This window comes from Macroventuria anomochaeta, assembly GCF_010093625.1.
Source record: "Macroventuria anomochaeta strain CBS 525.71 unplaced genomic scaffold BU25scaffold_23, whole genome shotgun sequence".
In the NCBI taxonomy this organism is placed as follows: Eukaryota; Fungi; Ascomycota; class Dothideomycetes; order Pleosporales; family Didymellaceae; genus Macroventuria; species Macroventuria anomochaeta.
In genome coordinates, this window is record NW_022985384.1 from 347,135 (window position 1) to 363,920 (window position 16,786).

Here is a 16,786-nt window from a genome sequence, read left to right on the forward strand (position 1 = left end):
AGATGGTCTGACTGCATGAAAACGATAAAAACGGGTCGGTGTGGACTGAAACGCGTAGCAGTCTCGGGAATGGTCAATTACTGTGGGCGGTGCCGTGCCCGATGCCTCTTACGAGGGCTGCACGCGGTGAAACTTAATCAAGCGCCTTCTTTTGGTTAGACACGCGGTTCGTTCGTCGCGCTTCTGTGAGTGCAAGCCAGCCAACCACTCGAGAACTCATCAATTGCCTCGAAGAATACTTTCTTACTTGCGTGTCTACCCTGTAGCCTTGCCACCGCCTGAAATCAGCACACGTTGGCTGTGACGCCTGTGAACGATAGCAAACCGCTCTCCCGTCCTCCGCACGCACGCACGCACGCACCCCAAGCACCGCGCCTCTTGGCTGGGGGCGCCCCATAACTTCAGCAGACGGCTCTCGAGCTTCAGACACTTCAATAAACCCGAAAGCCCTCCGAAAATACCCAGATCGAACGGCCACGAGCCGTACGTACACCCACGATGAAGGCTGCACCGCTGCTGGTGTCCTGGCACAACGAGAACGCACCCATATACTCGGCCCACTTCGAACCCCACGGCAAGGGACGACTGGCGACAGCTGGAGGTGATAACAATGTGCGAGTAGGTGCTTGGGAAGTTTTTGAGGTGTTGTGCGTCTGCTGACAAAAGACAGCTCTGGAAGGTCGACAACAACGGAGAAGACCGCAAGGTCACCTATCTCTCCACACTCGTCAAACACACCCAAGCTGTGAACGTTGTGAGGTGGAGTCCACGAGGTGCGTTATCACAGATGCCAAACACACAACATCTACTAATGCCATACAAGGCGAGGTGCTAGCTACTGCCGGCGATGACGGCAATGTGCTGTTGTGGGTACCAGCTGAAAACCAGACAAACACGCACAACTTCGAAGAGGGGCTGGAAGACAAAGAATCATGGCGAGTCAGGACTATGTGCAGGTCTATAGGTTCAGAGATCTACGACCTTGCCTGGTCTCCAGACGGTGTGTACTTCATTACAGGTAGTATGGACAATGTTGCACGCATCTACAACGCCCAGACAGGTACGACCCACCGCCCTCAACGCCCATGGACAACTGCTTAACCATTTCCAGGAGCTATTGTACGGCAGATTGCTGAACACAACCACTATGTGCAGGGTGTAGCATGGGATCCGTTGAACGAGTTCATTGCAACCCAGTCGTCAGATCGCTCGGTACACGTCTACACTTTAAAGACAAAGGATGGCCAGTTTGCGCTTGATCCACACAACAAAGTTACGAAGATGGATCTCCCTGCTCGACGCATCTCCTCGAACAGTCCTGCACCTCCCGATTTTGGCGCTCGAGCTTCATTCGCTGCCGACTCATCTCTCGGCGTTGGCTCGCCTGTGCCTTCGATGCCTTCGATGCCTTCGATGCCTGGTACTCCACAGTCCTTGGCCTTGCCTGCTATGCACCCACCACCCACTTCACACAGCCGCCGCTCTTCTTTCGGCGCTATGTCGTCACCATCAATGCGTCGATCTGCCTCCCCAGCACCATCAATGCCGTTGCCTGCTGTCATGCCCAACTCGCCCAGCATGAGCAGCATTGGCACTCTTGGTGTCCGCAACGCACCTATCTACTTCAACGAGACCCTGACCTCATTTTTCCGACGTCTCACCTTCGCACCAGATGGCAGTCTGCTGTTCACGCCAGCTGGCCAATACAAGGCTCTTCATCCGTCATTGGCAGATGTCGGTAAGCCGACTGAGGACATCACCAACACAGTGTACATCTACACTCGGGCTGGCTTGAATAAACCCCCGGTTGCATTTCTTCCTGGACACAAGAAGCCTTCTGTAGCCGTTCGTTGTTCGCCTGTCTACTATACCCTACGCCAGAATGGTCCTCCCACCAAGCACGTCACTATCGACACATCCATGGATGACGACATGCCCTCTCTTCCAGAGCCTGTGCTGCCCTCCATGCCTCCGACATCACACTCCTCTATGGATCCGCCACCCATCACAAGCGCACCGTCGCCTGCACCGGCCGCCTCACCGGCTCCGGCTGATGGCGATGGTCTACCCTCAGGCCCGCCGTCAGCTTTCAGTCTGGGCTACCGTATGATCTACGCGGTTGCTACTCAGGATGCAATCCACATTTATGACACGCAACAACAGAAGCCTCTATGCATCGTCAGTAACTTGCACTTTGCGACCTTCACTGACATCACTTGGTAGTACTCCCTCTTTTCAGTAACTCGCTCAGCTTGCTAACTTCGTGTAGGTCAAGTGATGGGTCAACACTGCTCATGACTTCTTCAGATGGATTCTGCTCGGCTGTCACCTTTGCACCGGGAGAATTAGGAGAGAAGTACACAGGACCGTTAGCCTCACAAACTCGCCGACAAACCACTCCTGCGGCTATCAACATTAATGCCGCACAATCTTCGAGCCACTCGACTCCCACACCGACTCCAACAGGGACAAGCATCCCTATCCAGACCATCGAAAAGCCCCCTGCGATGCAACGACAACCTTCAGCGGGGTTTCCCGCATCCCCAAGCTCCTTTGTACCTGCAAGACCTGGCAGTCCGACAAGAAGCAACTCTGTCTCCAGCATTGCTACCGCATCATCGTTCGCTCCTGGCGTTGGTGACCCAGGTTCAATGAACGCGCCAACTCCAGCGATGTCCTCAGTACCCAGTCTGGCGGCAGCCAATTCAGGCCCTGTCCCTATGTGGACACCACCACTAACTCCGGCGCATGGGCAAGGTAACACCCACAGTGCAAGCAGCTCTGTCAGCGGCATTCCGGTCATGCCAACTGGACGAAGAGAAAGCGAGCAGAGCGAGTCAGGCCGCGATGATGTCGTAGTGTCTGGTCTGAAAAAGCGCGAATTGCAGACTGTGCCTGAGGAAGAAGGACGAGAGAACAAAAAGAGGCGCATTGCGCCTATACCTGTCACCATGGGGAACGCGGGCGACAATGCGGTCGCAAGTGAGGAGAACACACCAGCACCAGCGGCAGCCGGTCAGCAATGATGATTCTAGGGTCTGGCTTTTCAGTTTCGACATATCATTTGTCTGTCTTCTAGCGGGCGTTCAGGGTCAAAATTCCGGCCACAACATCGTGAGCCAGGCTGTTGTTTTTGCGCAACACTTTTGTTTTCTTTTCGGTGTCCAACAAGATTTTCGAGGACGGTCTTCTGGACCACGAACAGGCTGCTGTCTACTTACAGCAACCTTCGAGTATAGATTGCTCGGAATACTCCAATCAAATTACATTTCAGCACTTCGGCCTATCCGGTGAGCATCTTTGCTCTGCAGCTTGCGTCCACAAATGCACTAAGACATAAGAACTCTCGCTCACGAATTCCAGGTAGCCGTCATCTGAACATGCGCCTTGTTTGCGGCTTAGCAGACTGTCCTAACAGAAACGGTAGATTCCAAGGAATGCAGGTGCTGATCTCCTCACCAAGAAGCCAATCACAGCAACCCCACGTGCGGAACACTCAACGCTCCTACATCTCTGGTTGGCTCCACTGCACAACAGCGGATACTGCGCGTACGACAAGCCTTACCACTCAAGGATAAGACCTGGTTACTTGTCGCCCATACATAAGGCGCATGTTTCTGGAATGTTTTTGCTACCGTCGCACCAGCGCGTTCTCGATCTCGCGACTCCACGTTGTCCTGGAGCATACGACCGTTTGCGACTGGCGATACCAGCGATAACGCAAAAACACCTATTGATACTTTTTAGTAGACATCTATAAGAACGTCATACTATTCAAGCACAAAACCTGTCGCATGACCTGAACACCTCCAAGAACCATGAGCGAATCGAAGACACTTGACACCGAGACGGTGCCGCAAGGGAAGGATGTCGAACAAGGCGTTCACGGTGTTCGTGATTGCGATGATGCAAGTAGTCTGGGCAAGGGTGACATTCTGAGCAAAGAGCACACGGATCCTGTGCTCAACGCAAAGATGCATCTTATCAACAACGTAAGTGCGAGGTGTCGCCAGCGGAGGAGACTTGTTGCTCGATGCAAAAGACGCAGTTTGGACAAAGCTTGTTTTCTCCAGCAGGAATGGCAGGCTAACTTGAGATATAGACCATCGATGGGATTGGATTCACAGCATACCAATGGTAATAAACTTACGGTTGCTGCTTACTTCCTTCACTGACAATCTAAACTAGGAAGCTCTTTGTATTGAACGGCTTCGGATACGCGGTGGACTCCCTCATCCTCCTGATTCAATCTATCATCGCTCGCCAAGCAGCGCTTGAGTTCAACCCAGGCTATCCCAATGGTCTCACCATCGCAGCCTACGTGGGTATGCTTGTCGGTGCTCTGTTCTGGGGCATTGGTGCAGATGTGATTGGAAGGAAAATTGCCTTCAATGTGTCGCTGATCATCTGCTCAATTTTCGGTATTTTGGCAGGAGCGAGCCCGAACTGGGAGGTCTTGGGATTGTTCGTATGCTTGAGCGCGTTCGGCGCAGGAGGCAATCTTGTGCTAGACACGGCGGTTTTCCTTGAGTATCTGCCCGGTAATCGCCAATGGATGCTCACGCTCATGGCAGCTTGGTGGGGTACGTATCACTCATGGGTCACTACAAACCTTGGAATCATGACATTGGTCAGACAACCGGCTGACGTATCTCAGGTATTGGTCAACTCATCGCTGGCTTCTTTGCCTGGGGCTTCCTTCCCAATTTCAGTTGTCAGGATCCCGCAAACTTCCCAGACGCAGCACCTTGCACGAAATCCAATAACCAAGGCTGGCGCTACGTTTGGTACGCCTGCGGTGCCCTTGTCTTCGTCATGTCAATGGCCCGCATCTTCGTCATCCGTCTCAAAGAAACGCCCAAATTCCTTGTTGGCGAGGGCAAGGACGCTGAATGCGTCGAGGTTCTACAAGGGATTGCGACCAAGTACAACCGCCCGTGCAGCTTGACCCTTGAGACATTGCAAGCATGCGGAACGATATCCACGCGCTCAACCCACGGAAAGAGTAAATGGAGTCTCGGCGAAATCGGCACGCACCTCAAGGGTTTGTATGCTACGAAGCGCATTGGTATCTCGACGACGTTGATCTGGTTGTCCTGGACTTTGATCGGTTTAGCATACCCTCTGTAGGTCCTGATCACACCATCAAAGTAACCATAACTACACACACGCTAACCTCCCATACAGGTATAATGTCTTCCTTCCCGCCTACCTCTCCAGCCGCGGCGCCGCCTTCGGCGATTCCTCGCCCTACACAACCTGGCGCAACTACACGCTCGTCAACTTCTCCGGAATCTGGGGCCCCGTGCTGGCCGGTTTCATGTGCCACACTAAACTCGGGCGGAAATACACCATGGTCATCGGGGCGCTCGTCACCATGTCGTTTTTCTTCGCGTACACGCAAGTCCGGACGAACGTGCAGAATATCGTGTTTACGTGCGTCATTAATTTCTGTTTGAATGTGTATTATGGCACGCTGTATGCGTACACACCGGAGGTGCTGCCGAGTGCGCATCGGGGGACCGGAAATGGAATTGCGATTGGGTGGAATAGGGTTATGGGGATTTTGAGCGCGGTGATTGCTACGGTTGCTGATGTGAGTAAACTGCTGTGCCTCGGAGAGACTGAGCTGATATGATGACAGACTTCCACACCGGTGCCGATTTATATTTGTGCGGCGCTGTATATCTTCATGGCGGCTATTGCGGCGGCGTTCCCGTTCGAACCGTATGGTAAAAGGAGTTCGTAGAGCTGAACTGCTTGCGCGGATGAGGAGAGTATTGGAGCAGGGAAGACGCAAGTCGCATATGAGTTCCTTGTCTGATACCCGCTATTGAGCTTCTTGTGTATGGCAGACCTTCAAACGGGATGCAATACCAATAGCAGTTCAATGTACATCGTTCTGCAAATCATGCCTGTCTACATGCATGCTTGCTTTGGCCTCTCTAGTAGAGCGCAAAGAAAGGGGATTTGAGCGAAGAGCTATACGAGTCACATACTCAGGAGGTTCTTACATGTTTGATCACGGATGATGTTAGACCCCCCTCGCGATCAATGGTGTATTTGGCTTTTTCCAGATTCTACCCGAGTTCAGAATTGTCCCGACTTGGAAAGGTATTGAAGACTTGATGCGCGAGAACTACTTCATGTATCGTGGACAAGAATTCGGTTACTTGAGTCTCGTGCCTACGTCTCCAATCATAGGCATAGTGTGGCACACTTGATGTGAGACTGATCTGCAGTCCATGGCCGCTACCGCAGGCCGCTTGAGCCAGGCTATTGCTCCGCGGAGGCTCGGAATGACGTAGTCTATACACATCGCGCATATCCGGAGTCGCCTTCCTATTCTGTCCCTTGTTTTGAGGCTTGAATGTACCGCAACTTGGTATCTGTGTACAGATGGCGTGGGGGTGGTGCCGCTCACATCATGACATGAGAGTATCGGACGAGAGCAAACATATTATGGGAATCAAAAGTTCTAGCAACTAGTCAATGTGTTTCATTGACAATGGTTCAATTGATGGATATTGTTGTCTGGCAAGCAGCCTTATAGTCAAGCTTGCATGTGTCTCAACTATCTATTAGATACTATCCTGCCTATACAAGGCCTCTAGATGGCCTGACCAGACCTGCCGCGCAAGCGCTATGAATGATGAAGCATGCAATATGCGACAAACAAATGTTTTTGACGCCGGTGGCTTTCTTCCTTCCCTTGCAAGTAGAAGTACGATGGAGCCTAGAAGTTGTTCCCTGTCTACTATACGGCGCTGGGTTGTGGCTGTTGGTGCAAGACCAAGGATGTGATGGTGTTTCTGAATCCCCTCCGACTCCCTTCAGGTCTCATCAACCGCCTGCGGTGTAGACACCGGCTCCTTCTTCAGCTCAGCAGCATTCTCAGCGGAACTCTCACTCGAACTGATGCCTACCGAGCTACTCCTCCTCAGTTCAGCCAACTGCTTCCTCAGTACCTCCATCTCAACATCCTTCTGCTGCAATAGCTGGTCCTTCGCCGATACCTCGCTCTTCAAATGCTTGATGTAATCAATCGCACTCTCCACCTTTGCGGCCTTTGAGTTGTTCGACTGCGCCGCGGTCTCAGGGCTCTTGGCGTCCGGTGTGCTAGTCTGCGAGCAGGGGGGGAGGAGGTCTTGCATTTCCTGGAGGGCCATATTGATGCGGTTTCGGCGGCCTTGTTCGGCGATCTTGTGGGAGGTGCGTTTCGATGTGAGGTTTGTGGAGAGGGATGCTGGATATGAGACGCCTGGTACTGTGGTGCCGTCGAGGATGTTCTGGTAGTTGGATTTTGAGGCTAAGAGGAGGGCGTGGGTGTTATCCGAGACACCTGCTGACTGTTAGAATCACCTCATGCTTAGTGGTTTGCTTGGACGTACTATTTTCTCCAGCTGCAAGCAGAGGCTTGATACTCGGCGAGATCTTCGGCCTCAATGCTGGACTGACCAGACTCGAGCTGACGCTACCCCTCTTCTTCGCGTTGCGGCCCTGCTTCGCATCTGGCTTCTTTCCGATTGTCATCGAGAAAGCTGGACTTGTAGGTGTTGACATGGGGTCGAGCATTGGGCTGGGTTTGTTTGACATGGCCGCGCCAGGGGTGCTGAGTGGGCCCATCTTGGGTGTCTTGCGTGCAAACATTCGAGGCGTATCGTGCTCAGTACCATCGCGGAAAGCAGTATCTATCCGTGACAGCGACGGTCTCGACTCCAATGACGCTTCAGGCAGAGCAAGGTCTTCCATGATTGGAGGCACGTTCATCGAAGCATCGAATTGCGGTGAAGGGTGTATACGCATGAGCGAAGCAGGTGTGGCAGGCGCAGCACCTTGACCGTTCTGCGCTACCATTGCCGGCGAATGTGTTACAGACCCAGGAATCGGTGGTGGCCGCATCTCGGACAGCATAGGCTCAGGCGAAATAGAGTCGGTTTCTGAGTAATCGCGGCTTCGTGGAACATCCAGCCCGTTGGTACGTGCCTCTTGCATGAGCTCGCTGACCTCCTTGGGCGGAAGTTGCATTGAGACTGTAGGTTTCCGTCTGCCGGGTTTCACAATGGGTGACTGTCGTACGCGGTTCGCAGTTGTCGCTCTCGGTGGGTTCCTCTTCGTCCTCAAACTCCTCTTCTGCTCTGCTGGCTGGACCATGGCAGGCTCGCCCAACATGTCCATGTCGACATCAACGGGCGAGTGCCCTGTCGAGCTTGCTGATGTCGAGGCCTGGGAGTGCAGTTGCGACTGCGCATGTTGGTGGGGCTGCGCGTTGAGTGCGGGCGACGTAAGAGGGCTGAAGTAGGCGCCGGGCACTGTGAAGTCAGGTATCTGGAACCGTGCGTCGTGAGGGGTGACTGCTGGGGAGACTAGTGGGGTAAACGACTATGTCACGGTTAGTGAGGCTTCGCAATGGCAGCCGCAGACCAACGTACGGGGTCGTCCTTGCGCAGGTGGTACCGCTGGTCGTAGAGGGCCTGCTGGTCCATCTGCTGCATGTAGCGGTGCGGATCGCCGTGCATCTCGACGCTATTGGGCGTGTGCGGGACGCCATGGTGCGGGCGGAAGACTTGCTCAGACGCCGGGGAGAAGACACCATAGTCGAAGAAGTTGGCATTCACGGTCGGCTGGGGCATGCCGTGGGTCCGCATAATTCCCTGCGCCTGCTGCGCGCCGGATGCGCCGTCTCCATGATTTAGATTCTGGGGAACCTGCGGGGGGAACTGGTGGTCGAGATGGTGCTGGTCGAGGTGGTGCTGGTCGAGGGCATCGGCCATGCTCCCGTTCTGCGGCCCGCCATGGCTGAAGGCAATGTTGTTGTAGTCCGGCAGATCGAGGTCGTTGAAGTGGTCGAAGTCGATCAGATTGCCGAAGTCTTGGTCGGCTGCGGCGTCCATGCCCGCCCACGATTGCGCATTTGCACTGTCCATTGCGTTCGCCGAGCCCCTGCCGAAGGAGGAGCAGCAAGTGGGAAGAGTCTCGATTTACGAAGCGCGAGCAATTTTCTTCGGCCTCGCTGGTGGGGCTGATGTCCGCGTCGGGTGGTATCGCAAGCGAAGTGAAGACGCTAGGCGCGCTCCTTCAGAGAGCGCAGTAGTCTCTTTGTTCACTATTCTCTTAGGGGAGGGGACTGAGGGACTGAGGGACTGAAGCGACTGTTCAAGCAGGCCAAACACACCCTGTACAGCCCGAGAGGGCTATGCGGACACGGGCTGACCTGCTGTGGTGGGCTAGAGAACACACCCCACGGCTTTACTAAGATAACCACCCGCGCCTGAGACTCGACGTGCGCGGGATTTCCAGCCAACCGCAGGCCGCAGCTGGCTTCGGTAGCATCAGCTGCCTGCCGGATCGACTCCGACTACCACTTGCGCATGACGTTGATCTTAAAGAAACAATAGCCGTGGTCTATGGCTGATGACAGTTATGGCTGATGGCGTCTAAGTCAAGTCGGCCTGACGTGCACCGGCGTGGGATGCATGGACCTCGAATGCAGAAACACAACACCTTCATTTCGCTGATCGATGCTTTGCGACGCGTCCAAGACCCAGTGACCTCTCCCAGCTCCAAAAGCAGGCCGTTCGAAGGCCCGTCCTAGTTACCCAATAGTGCTGCTGCATCTTTCGGCCCGGCTCCACGGGCAGCTGGAACGATGATCGGTTGCTTGCTGGTGCTGGAGCAGCAGTTCGCGTTCGTTCATCAATGCACTTGGCGCCTGTGCCCTTTCCGGCCATCTGGTGATGCACGGGCGAGTTGTAACGCAGCCTCGTGTTGCGCACTGCAAACAAACAAGGAAAACCTTAACTTGCTGCGCGATGTCGTGCAGTTGTCAGAATTCGTCGGTGCTTGCTCTCAAATTCTGCCTTCTGCAATGATTTGTGGAGTGCAATATTGATGCTACTGCTCGTTCGCGCCTTGTTAATCTCGTTTGGCTAGTGCCTGCCCCTTTGAGCTTCGACGTCCGAGAAAACAGGCAAACTCAAAACAAAGAGAAACTCGTGGAGGGGCTCGTTGTTGCGGCTGCTCGATTGCTGAAGTGTCTCAATTGCAAAGTGAAGAAGTTGGCAAGGCTGAATGCAAGTAAAGTGAGACAATTGTCGTCTCGTGATTTGAAAGGCACAGCAGCCGTGGAAGGCAGACTGGCCAAAGTAGAAGAACCCTAGAAATCCCTACTGCGCTGCCAGCAATGAACAGCAGCGAGCGTCAAAGTCCGCTTTTCCGTAGTTTACACATTGCTGAAAGTACATGATCCGTTCCAATATCAGCTCCCAGGACTGCTGCACACCGTGGGGTATTATCACCACAACCAACCAAACTAAAGGTAAAATGAAACACTGCCGTGAAAGGGCCCCGCATGAACGCCGTTACTCAGACACCACCGGCTGCATCTTCTTCTCGCCGTTCACATTACGATGCAGCAGCCATTACTTTGCTGGGGGGCGTAGGGGTCTTCGCGCTTGTCGATCTGCGTTCGATTAGTGACAAAGAAACCTGGTTAGTTAATGAGTTCACATACTGTTCCCCATCGTGAAGGCACCATCCAGTCCTTGGGTTCCTTGTCTGTGAATGCAATGAGACTGCACGCGCGTTAGCCACCGTCTTTGTTTACCACGCCATTACGGCAAACAAGGAGGCACATACTCCAGGGCAGCTTCTGACACGGGTATCCTGCGGCGCTCGAGGTCCTCCCGCAGGCGCTGGTTGAGCTCTGTCAGGCGTCGCAGCTTCAGCTCGGCCATGCTCTGCTTCTTAGACTTGCCATCGCCGCCGGTCCGGATCTCGTAGGGCGCAGCAGCCATCATAGCGGGCATCGTGCGCGTAAGTAGGGGTATCGTATAGGAGAAAGAGGCAGCGTGCGGGTGGTATTAGGTGCACGACGACGTGGTGTAGTGACGTGCGGTGTGAGATGGTGCGACGTGCCTCGGCGGGTGAGGAGGAGCGTAGGCGGTGCTGTTTGTAGAGAGCGGAAGCAGGAGGAAAGGAGTGAAGTTGGCCAGCCAGGAGAGCCTTCCGCGCGAAGGCCGGGCTGCTGCGAGCTGCGGCAATGGGGTGCGTCTGGCGATGGGAGCGGTGGTGGAGTGGGCGGATGGAGGCGTAAGGAGAGGTTGGAGGAGATTCGGTGGTATTGGCACAGCAGCCCCTTGCTCGCAAACGGCCTAGCCGCGCAATAGCCCTGAAGAGCCTACCACAGTACACCGCAGGGACGAGCGCCAGTAGAGCGATGCGCGCTGCACGGTGAGAACAATGGTTAGATGCAAGCAGCAGTCTTTGACCGTTTGATTGATTTAATTGGGTGACTTGCGAGGCAGTCACTGCACGCCCACTGCAGACTCACTCTGCCTGACTGCAAGCATCGCTGCGGGGACGTGCTAACCATAAGTCGCTTAGCGGCTCCCACACCTGCCATTTTGCTGTGCACCGCCAACATCATCGCCGTCGTGAAACTTTGCAAAAACAAAGGCCTGCTGCCGCCCTGCCAAACCTCCCCCAGCGACCCGGATTCACGATCCCCCGCTGCCCAGCATGGCGCCTCCACCGCACAGCAAGCCCGAGAACACTCTGTACGCCGCGCTCTCGATATGTGCACACATGCACACCCCGCCCCGGCGATGACAATGCTAACGCCGCTGCAGCAAACGCGCCCAAGAACTCATCGGAGTGAACCAGCACCAGGCTGCCCTGCAGCTGCTCCACGAACATGTCACCTCCAAGCGCACCCGCAACAGCCCCATCGCCAGCCTCGAGCCCGTCATGATCCTCTTCGTCGAGCTCTGCGTTGACCTGCGCAAGGGCAAGCTCGCCAAGGACGGCCTCTACCAGTACAAGAACACCGCCCAGAACACCAACGTGGGCACCATCGAGCTCGTTTTCAAGAAGTTCATCGAGCTCGCCGAGGGCAAGGTCACCGAGGCCCAGGCCAAGGCGGACGAGGTCCAGTCCTCGCTCGAGGGCACCTCTGGCGATGCGAAGAACATCGAGGATCTTGAGGCCTCGGAGACTCCCGAATCTATCCTCCTGTCCACCGTCTCCGGCGAGCAGTCCCGCGACCGCACCGACCGCGCCATCGTCACACCCTGGTTGAAGTTCCTGTGGGAGACCTACCGCACAGTGCTCGATATCTTCAAGAACAACGCCCGTCTGGAGCTCATGTACCAGTCGACCGCCCACCAGGCCTTCCAGTTTTGCTCCAAGTACGCCCGCAAGACCGAGTTCCGCCGTCTCTGCGAGCTTCTCCGCAACCACTTGCAGAATGCCGCCAAGTTCTCCTCCCAGATGCACGCCATCAACCTCTCCGACCCCGACACACTGCAGCGCCACCTCGATACCCGTTTCCAGCAGCTGAACGTCGCTGTCGAGCTTGAGTTGTGGCAGGAGGCTTTCAGGAGTGTCGAGGATATCCACACACTGCTCAGTTTGAGCAAGCGCCCTGCGAAGAACGTCATGATGGCCAACTACTTCGAGAAGCTCACACGTATCTTCTTGGTCAGCGAGAACTACCTTTTCCACGCCGCCGCATGGAGCCGATACTACAACCTCCTCCGCCAGTCCGCAGCTGCCGTTGCCTCCGGACAGGGCCTGAAGAAGGACAACCCAGCCGTCACCGAGGCCGACATGACCAAGGCTGCCTCTTTCGTGCTCCTCTCCGCACTTTCGATCCCCGTCATTAGCACATCCCGCTCACGCGGCGCCCTTGTCGATGTTGATGCGGCCAAGAACAACAAGAACTCTCGTCTCACAAACCTGCTCGGCATGAACCAGGCACCTACTCGTGCTATCCTGTTCAAGGATGCTCTCAGCAAGGGTCTGCTCAAGCGTGCCCGCCCTGAGATCCGTGACCTCTACAACATCCTCGAGGTCGATTTCCACCCTCTGTCCATCTGCAAGAAGATCTCCCCCATCCTTGAGCAGATTGGCGCTGATGAGGAGATGAAGAAGTACGTTGGCCCTCTCCAGCAGGTCATCCTTACCCGTCTCTTCCAGCAGCTGTCCCAGGTCTACGACTCGGTACAAATCAAGTTTGTACTCGACCTTGCTCAGTTCCCTGAGCCTTTCGGTGTCAGCAAAGCTACCATCGAGAAGTTCATCATGAACGGCTGCAAGAAGGGTGACCTCGCCATCCGCATCGACCACGCCGCTGGTGTCCTTTCCTTCGACTCTGATGTCTTCTCTTCTGCAAAGGCCATGCACCCTGGATCCGGTGCTGGCTCGGCCGAGACTGAGACCCGCTCCGTCCAGCGTCTCCAGAGCACACCTGCTGAGATTGTTCGATCCCAGCTCACACGCCTCGCCAAGTCTCTCTTCGTCACATGCCAGTACGTTGACCCCTCGTTCAACGCTGAGCGTCTCAGGCTCAAGGAGGCTGCTCTCGCCCGCGCCAAGGAGGGTGCCGAGAAGGAGCACCAGGAGACTCTTGCTCGCCGCGACATCATCTCACAGAAGAAAGAGTCTGCCGCCAAGGCGCTCCAGGCTAAGGAGGCAGAGGAGCAGAGCAAGAGGGCTCTTCGTCAGCAGCAATTGAAGGAGGAGGAAACTCGTCGTCTCGCCGAAGAGCAGCGTCAACGCACAGAACAGCGCATCAAGGCTGAGCAACAGCGGATCCAGCGCGAGGAGATTGAGAAGCAGCTCAAGGAGCTGAAGGCCACTACCAAGATCGACATTGACCTGCCCGAGAACATTGAGGACCTCGACTCGACCAGGATCCGTATTCTCAAGCTCCAGGCCCTTGAGAAGGAGAAGAATCAACTTGGCGAGACTCTTCGCATCACCGGCAAGCGTATTGACCACCTGGAGCGTGCTTACCGCAAGGAGGAGATCAAGCACCTCAAGGAGGACTACGAGAAGCAGATGAAGGCCGATGAGAGTGCTTACGAGAAGGCTAAGGCTGAGGAACTCAAGGAGGCCGAGGAGAGGCACAAGGAGGATGTTGCCCTCAAGCACCGCCTGTCAAGACTCGTGCCCATCTACTCCGACTTCGTCAACACCGTCAAGCAGAACCGCAAGGCCGAGTTTGAGAAGCGCTCGAGGGCCGCACAGAAGGAGCTCGAGGCCAAGAAGGCTGCTCGTGTCAAGGAAGTCAAGGAGAGACTTGCGAGGGAGAAGCGTGAGCGCGAAGAGGCTGAGCGACGACAGAGGGAAGAGGAGGAGCGTGCGGCTGCTGAGGCTGAGGCCAAGGCTGCTGAAGAGGAGGCGAAGCGCGCAAGGATGGCCGAGGAGAAAGCCAGGCGCGACGAGGAGCGCAAGTCAGTATACCCCCAACACTTATATTTGTACATTACTAACATTATCCAGGGCTCTCGACGAAAAGGCACGTCTCCAGCGCGAGAAGGAGGAAGCTGCAGAGGCCAAGATCGCTGCCAAGAGGCAGGGTGGTTTCCGCTCCGAAGTCCCCGACCGCACATTCTCTCGCGGCGCACCTGCTGCTGCAGAGCCCGAGAGCCGTGGACCTCCTCGTCTCAACCTCGCTGGTGGCAAGCCCTCATGGCGTGACCGCATGGCCGCAAAGGATGCTGGTGAGGATGCTCCCGCCGCCCCCGCTGCCCAGCCTGCTCCTGTCGCTGCTCCCACTGCCACTCCCCCTGCTTCCGAGGCACCACCCTCCCAGCGCTCCGGCTACGTTCCTCCCCACCTTCGTGGCGCTAGTGGCGCTGCTCCTGGTGGCGGCTGGAGAGAGCGTGAGGCCGCAGCACGCGACGCACCCGTTCGCGCTGAGTCTGACTCTCCCGCCGCTGGTGGCCGCTACGAGCCTCCTCGCCGCGGTTTCGGTGAGGACCGCAAGGCATCCCCGGCAACAGGTGGCCGATGGGAGCCTCCCAGCCGTCGCGGTGCACCCGCAGACGGTGCTCGCAGTGAGCGTGAGCCCGAGTCGCGCCCTCCCCCGGCTGGCGGTGCGAGCGATGGCAAGTACAGGCCCGGTGCGTTCAGGCGTACTGAGCGATAGTGTGTGGTTTCATTAGACATGATTGATGCCTCTGGGTCATGAGAAAAGGGTTGGCGGTATATAGGGAATTTTGCTCTGCTTTTCTCAGCTCGGCGGTAATGATCATTCGCCATCATAGTTAGGTTTTCAAAATCCATTTACAGCGGTTCACAGAACACACTATACGTGCTATACTTGTTGAGGTGAGGAAATGTATCCATGCAGATATATTGTGAAACCACCAATGTGTGCACAGCAAAACTCGATGACGATAGCAATTCGAACTACGCGTTCATCATCGAACTTGAAATATACCAACAAATCATCACACCCCTGCAAACAGTAAGTTTCATCCAAGAAAAAGTGACAAAAACATAGCGGTGATAAAGTATATTTATTTCAATAAGGCATCCGTTCAACATGGCATTCGTCTGACACGATGTATCTTCATCAGGCATGAGCCGACACACGACCAGTCTTTCACTCACCAGTCCACCGAAAACTTACCTAAAAAGCATACCTCTACCAGTCTCAAATCCCCAAAAATGACAACCTGCTGCCCACCACAAGTCAACGGCAAACTGCGCAGACATCGTGCGCACGGCCCCAAAAGAAAGTTCCTTCACCGTCTCCACCTCGATCTCCACACAACCCAGCACGACTTCTTCCTAGAGCTTCAGAACCGCAAAAAAATGCTTCCGTCACGGGGAATCGAACCCCGGCCACATCGGCACTTGCTGATGAGAGCGATGTATCCTAGCCACTTCTTTCTGTTAGAACACTATTGGTGAGGTTTGGGGTGATGGTTGAGCTTACCTAGACCATAACGGATTGACTGATTATGTAAACCCGCTGGGAAAGAATGTAAATAAACCAAATTATTATTGGAAGCCGACGAGATCATCTTGGGCCCCTGTGAATTCAAAGTGTAACAATAGTAGTGTGCTGTGTGAAGTGGGGGCCTTCTCGACTCAGAGGCCGATAAACGAGTCAGAATATTGACCAAGTCATAGAAGAACAAGGCTGCCAAATAAGTGACAACGTCAAGAACAGGAATATGAGGAGCGGGTTTGGAGTCAGATGGGATTTAGAAAACGAATATGTAGGTTGAATGCCTTCATACCAGCCATGGTATTATAGGAATATACGAACATCATCATCTTTCACAGCAACACTTCAATCACTCCTCATCATCATCCCCAGCCCCATCTCCATTGTCCTCTCAAGCCCGAGCTTCCCTGTACAGCCTTTGCTCCGACCTTCCCCGGCTGTTGTTGCTGTCTCTTTGGCTGCTCTCCCGTACCTGCCCCTGGTCCCTTATCCTCCGCCGGATTTGTGTCTCGTCCTGCTCCAGCACTTGCTGCCTGGGCTGACTGTTGCTGACCCTGATCCTTTCCCTTGCCTCCGAACCAACCTCTCGTTGGGGAGCGCGAGGCAAAAACTGAATCCTTTCGGTTTGATTCTGGCTTTGGCTTTGCGGGCGCGGCACATTGACGTATCGTACACGGGTCTGAGGAGCTTGTGTCATATAAGGGGATTGAGGAGTGGCGGCGCGGTATTTCGGTTGCCTTTCTCGCTGGCTTTGGACCGACGTTCGCTGCCTGCGGGTCCTGGGTTGAATTTCCAGTTCCGAGCCCTGCTGCTGACGGCTGCTCGGTGCCCGCTGGCGGTGCTGCCTGTCCTGGTCCAGTGGCTCCCGTATCTGCTGCTCGTGAGGCTGGTGCACCTGCTGCGGTTGACGCTCGTCGACTGGGGCCTCCAAGCTGATTTGAGACCGTTGGCGCTCATGCTGAACCGGTTGTGGTTGGCGTGGGAGGCGAACGTCCCGCGCCCTCTCCCGCTGCTGACGATCTGCGCTGCGTTCGTGCTCTC

The 16,786-nt window shown here is 55.2% G+C and overlaps 5 protein-coding genes across 5 annotated transcripts; 3 read left to right on the plus strand and 2 right to left on the minus strand.

Annotated features, from left to right (window-relative positions):
- The first annotated feature begins 209 nt into the window (after window positions 1-209).
- On the plus strand, window positions 210-3,259 carry BU25DRAFT_449685 (WD40 repeat-like protein). The gene is made up of 5 exons (XM_033709653.1): window positions 210-618; window positions 671-773; window positions 824-1,060; window positions 1,112-2,219; window positions 2,270-3,259. The coding sequence occupies exons 1-5, from the start codon at window positions 499-501 to the stop codon at window positions 3,024-3,026; spliced, it is 2,325 nt and encodes a 774-aa protein (XP_033560172.1). The 5' UTR covers window positions 210-498; the 3' UTR covers window positions 3,027-3,259.
- A 559-nt stretch (window positions 3,260-3,818) lies between these two features.
- On the plus strand, window positions 3,819-5,749 carry BU25DRAFT_344588 (MFS general substrate transporter; the record flags this gene model as incomplete). The annotated part of the gene is made up of 6 exons (XM_033703006.1): window positions 3,819-3,992; window positions 4,103-4,137; window positions 4,189-4,583; window positions 4,658-5,126; window positions 5,188-5,596; window positions 5,645-5,749. 6 exons carry the CDS (start codon window positions 3,819-3,821, stop codon window positions 5,747-5,749), a joined length of 1,587 nt encoding a protein of 528 aa, XP_033560173.1.
- Window positions 5,750-6,519: 770 nt separating this feature from the next.
- BU25DRAFT_412225 (uncharacterized protein) lies at window positions 6,520-9,214 on the minus strand. Its single transcript, XM_033706745.1, has 3 exons — window positions 8,433-9,214; window positions 7,392-8,382; window positions 6,520-7,342 (listed from the first exon to the last, which is right to left on the minus strand). Exons 1-3 carry the CDS (start codon window positions 8,925-8,927, stop codon window positions 6,834-6,836), a joined length of 1,995 nt encoding a protein of 664 aa, XP_033560174.1. The 5' UTR covers window positions 8,928-9,214; the 3' UTR covers window positions 6,520-6,833.
- Window positions 9,215-10,399: 1,185 nt separating this feature from the next.
- Window positions 10,400-10,808, minus strand: BU25DRAFT_344932 (uncharacterized protein; the record flags this gene model as incomplete). Its single annotated transcript, XM_033703021.1, has 3 exons — window positions 10,400-10,462; window positions 10,514-10,574; window positions 10,639-10,808. The coding sequence occupies 3 exons, from the start codon at window positions 10,806-10,808 to the stop codon at window positions 10,400-10,402; spliced, it is 294 nt and encodes a 97-aa protein (XP_033560175.1).
- Window positions 10,809-11,449: 641 nt separating this feature from the next.
- BU25DRAFT_371211 (uncharacterized protein) lies at window positions 11,450-15,083 on the plus strand. Its single transcript, XM_033703977.1, has 3 exons — window positions 11,450-11,558; window positions 11,631-14,237; window positions 14,287-15,083. Exons 1-3 carry the CDS (start codon window positions 11,521-11,523, stop codon window positions 14,933-14,935), a joined length of 3,294 nt encoding a protein of 1,097 aa, XP_033560176.1. The 5' UTR covers window positions 11,450-11,520; the 3' UTR covers window positions 14,936-15,083.
- The last annotated feature ends 1,703 nt before the right edge of the window (window positions 15,084-16,786 follow it).

What these genes read in the sequence shown, in the direction of transcription:
- BU25DRAFT_449685 (XM_033709653.1), top strand. Translation starts at nt 499, where the DNA reads ATGAAGGCTGCACCGCTGCTGGTGTCCTGGCACAACGAGAACGCACCC. An exon ending in GAGGTGATAACAATGTGCGA is followed by an intron (nt 619 to 670) that starts GTAGGTGCTTGG and finishes GACAAAAGACAG; the next exon opens with CTCTGGAAGGTCGACAACAA. An exon ending in TGTGAGGTGGAGTCCACGAG is followed by an intron (nt 774 to 823) that starts GTGCGTTATCAC and finishes ATGCCATACAAG; the next exon opens with GCGAGGTGCTAGCTACTGCC.
- BU25DRAFT_412225 (XM_033706745.1), bottom strand. Translation starts at nt 8,927, where the DNA reads ATGGACAGTGCAAATGCGCAATCGTGGGCGGGCATGGACGCCGCAGCC. An exon ending in ACCTGCGCAAGGACGACCCC is followed by an intron (nt 8,383 to 8,432) that starts GTACGTTGGTCT and finishes ACCGTGACATAG; the next exon opens with TCGTTTACCCCACTAGTCTC. An exon ending in GCTTGCAGCTGGAGAAAATA is followed by an intron (nt 7,343 to 7,391) that starts GTACGTCCAAGC and finishes AACAGTCAGCAG; the next exon opens with GTGTCTCGGATAACACCCAC.
- BU25DRAFT_371211 (XM_033703977.1), top strand. Translation starts at nt 11,521, where the DNA reads ATGGCGCCTCCACCGCACAGCAAGCCCGAGAACACTCT. An exon ending in AGCAAGCCCGAGAACACTCT is followed by an intron (nt 11,559 to 11,630) that starts GTACGCCGCGCT and finishes ACGCCGCTGCAG; the next exon opens with CAAACGCGCCCAAGAACTCA. An exon ending in AGGCGCGACGAGGAGCGCAA is followed by an intron (nt 14,238 to 14,286) that starts GTCAGTATACCC and finishes AACATTATCCAG; the next exon opens with GGCTCTCGACGAAAAGGCAC.